Source organism: Protopterus annectens, chromosome 1.part1 (genome assembly GCF_019279795.1).
Source record: "Protopterus annectens isolate FY-2018-M chromosome 1.part1, PAN1.0, whole genome shotgun sequence".
Taxonomy (NCBI): Eukaryota; Metazoa; Chordata; order Ceratodontiformes; family Protopteridae; genus Protopterus; species Protopterus annectens.
This window is the reverse complement of record NC_056726.1, coordinates 1,147,034,542-1,147,036,675: the sequence shown is the minus strand read 5'-3', so window position 1 is coordinate 1,147,036,675 and position 2,134 is coordinate 1,147,034,542. Positions and strand designations below refer to the sequence as shown.

The following is a 2,134-nucleotide window of genomic DNA, read 5'->3' as shown; positions in this document are numbered from 1 at the left end:
TTCTAATGGTAACAACGGCCCAATTATATAGCAAAATAAAAAGGGAGACTTTATGGTATATAATTATTCTGATCTCAGTTTCGATAAAGACATCTTGTGAACTGTTATCTCGTGGTCAGACCTTTATACCAAGTCGTAAAGGGGATATTGTGTAAAGCATTATTGACTTAAAAATGTATACTAGGAAACTGAATTTTAAGTATATGTTTAAAAACAGTGAAGAATTAGTTAACCCGTTTTATATTTCTAGTTCATTTAATCCTCAATTACACCCGACCATAGAGATATTTGAAAAAAATGTGTGAATTAGATATTAGATCAACTTTAAAGAAAGATATTAGTAACTCTAGTTATAATTTATCAAAAGTTGAAAAAGATATGTTATCAGATCTAACAAATAAAAAGACTATCAGGTTTATAAAACCTGATAAAGGAGGCGGCATGACTATTTTTAATATGAGTGACTACAATAATGAAATGGAGAATATCCTTACAAGTGAAACTTACTCTGTCAGTTCAATAAATGAAATGAATATTTCACATAGACGTATTAGGGGTATATTATATGACTTATTTATTGATGGAGACATTACTATGGATGAATTCAACTATTTGAATTCAGATTACCCCAGGATTCCAGCCTTTTTCGGAGTGCCTAAAATACATAAAAATATAGAACACCCACCATTTAGACCAATAGTAGACGCAAGGGGATCAATAACATATCCCATTGCAAAATTTATTGATAATGAGTTAAAACAATACATTAATACGGAAAAACACCTGTTAAAAGATTCATGGCATTTTTTAAAAATAATGAATACTGTTGAATATGATGAGAATGACATCCTAATGACCATTGATGTAAAAGATTTGTATTCAACTATTATACATCAAGAAGGGATTTCATGGTTTAATGACTATTTAAATGTCAAAGGTTTTGAACAAAATGTTATAAACTTGTATGATCAACTATTGGATGTGGTGTTAAAGAATAATTTTATTCTGTTTAATGATAATATTTATTTACAAAAAGAGGGGGTGGCAATGGGATCCCCGTGTGGAGGATTGTATGCAAACATTACTATGTATATGTGGGAACTTAGAAATGTATTTAACTCTGAATATTTTAAATATTGTAAATTATATTTGAGATTTTTAGATGACATTTTTATAATATGGAAAGGGCCTATAGATATAATTGATGAATTTTTAAATTATTTAAATAATACAACATCATTTTTAAAATTTACAATGAATTTTAATGTAGATTTTATAACATATTTAGATATTTTATTAAAAAAAGGACAAGGAGAATTGCATTTATAAATCAGAAATATATCATAAGGATACATATAGTAATACATTACTACATTACAGTAGTTGTCACCGCTTTAAGCAGAAAAAAGCAGTTATCAAAGGACAATATGTGAGGGCAGCAAGGATGGTGAGTAGATGGGAAGACTTCCTTCTTGAATGTAATATTCTATCCAATATGTTTAGAAATAGAGGTTACCCTGAGGAATTAATAACAAATGTAATGACAGAGGTTGTAACAAAACGGGAGGATTTGATATATCAACCATTACTGAATAATACAAACGAGGGAGAAATAGAGATGTCACTTAACCTAATATCGGAAGGATTTAACAATGAGGAAGAGGCTACAACTGAGATAAGGATGCAAGATAATGAATGTGAAAAAAACAATAAACAATATAGAAGTTCATTTATTACAAATTATAGCCTTCACAGTAATAAAATTGTGAATATATTACATAAAAATTGGCAGATTTTTAGGAATGACATGTCCCTTCACAACATAGTAGATGAAAGACCTACAATAGTATACAAAAAAGGAAAAAACATGAAAGATTTGTTTGAAGCAAAAGGGAATAATGGAATAGGTAAAACATACAGATGTGGAAAATGTAAGTTTTGTAAGTATATTTTTGAAACATCTGAAATAACAATTTCAAATATGAGAATTATACTGAGGCATAAAGCTTGTTGTTCCACAGAAAGAGTAGTTTACTGTAGTATATGTACAGATTGTGCTATGTTTTATATAGGGAAAACAGAGGGGAAGTTTAAAGAGCGAATAGGGGAACACATGAGAGCCATTAGGGACGAA

The 2,134-nt window shown here is 29.1% G+C and overlaps 1 protein-coding gene across 1 annotated transcript in view; it reads left to right on the top strand.

The window, feature by feature from the left end:
• Positions 1-297: 297 nt before the first annotated feature.
• Positions 298-2,134, top strand: part of LOC122815779 (vomeronasal type-2 receptor 26-like) — a 22,556-nt gene continuing 20,719 nt past the window's right edge. The window contains exon 1 of the mRNA XM_044088559.1: positions 298-510. Coding sequence (XP_043944494.1) covers positions 298-510 — 213 coding nt within the window. The remainder of the gene's footprint in view (positions 511-2,134) is intronic.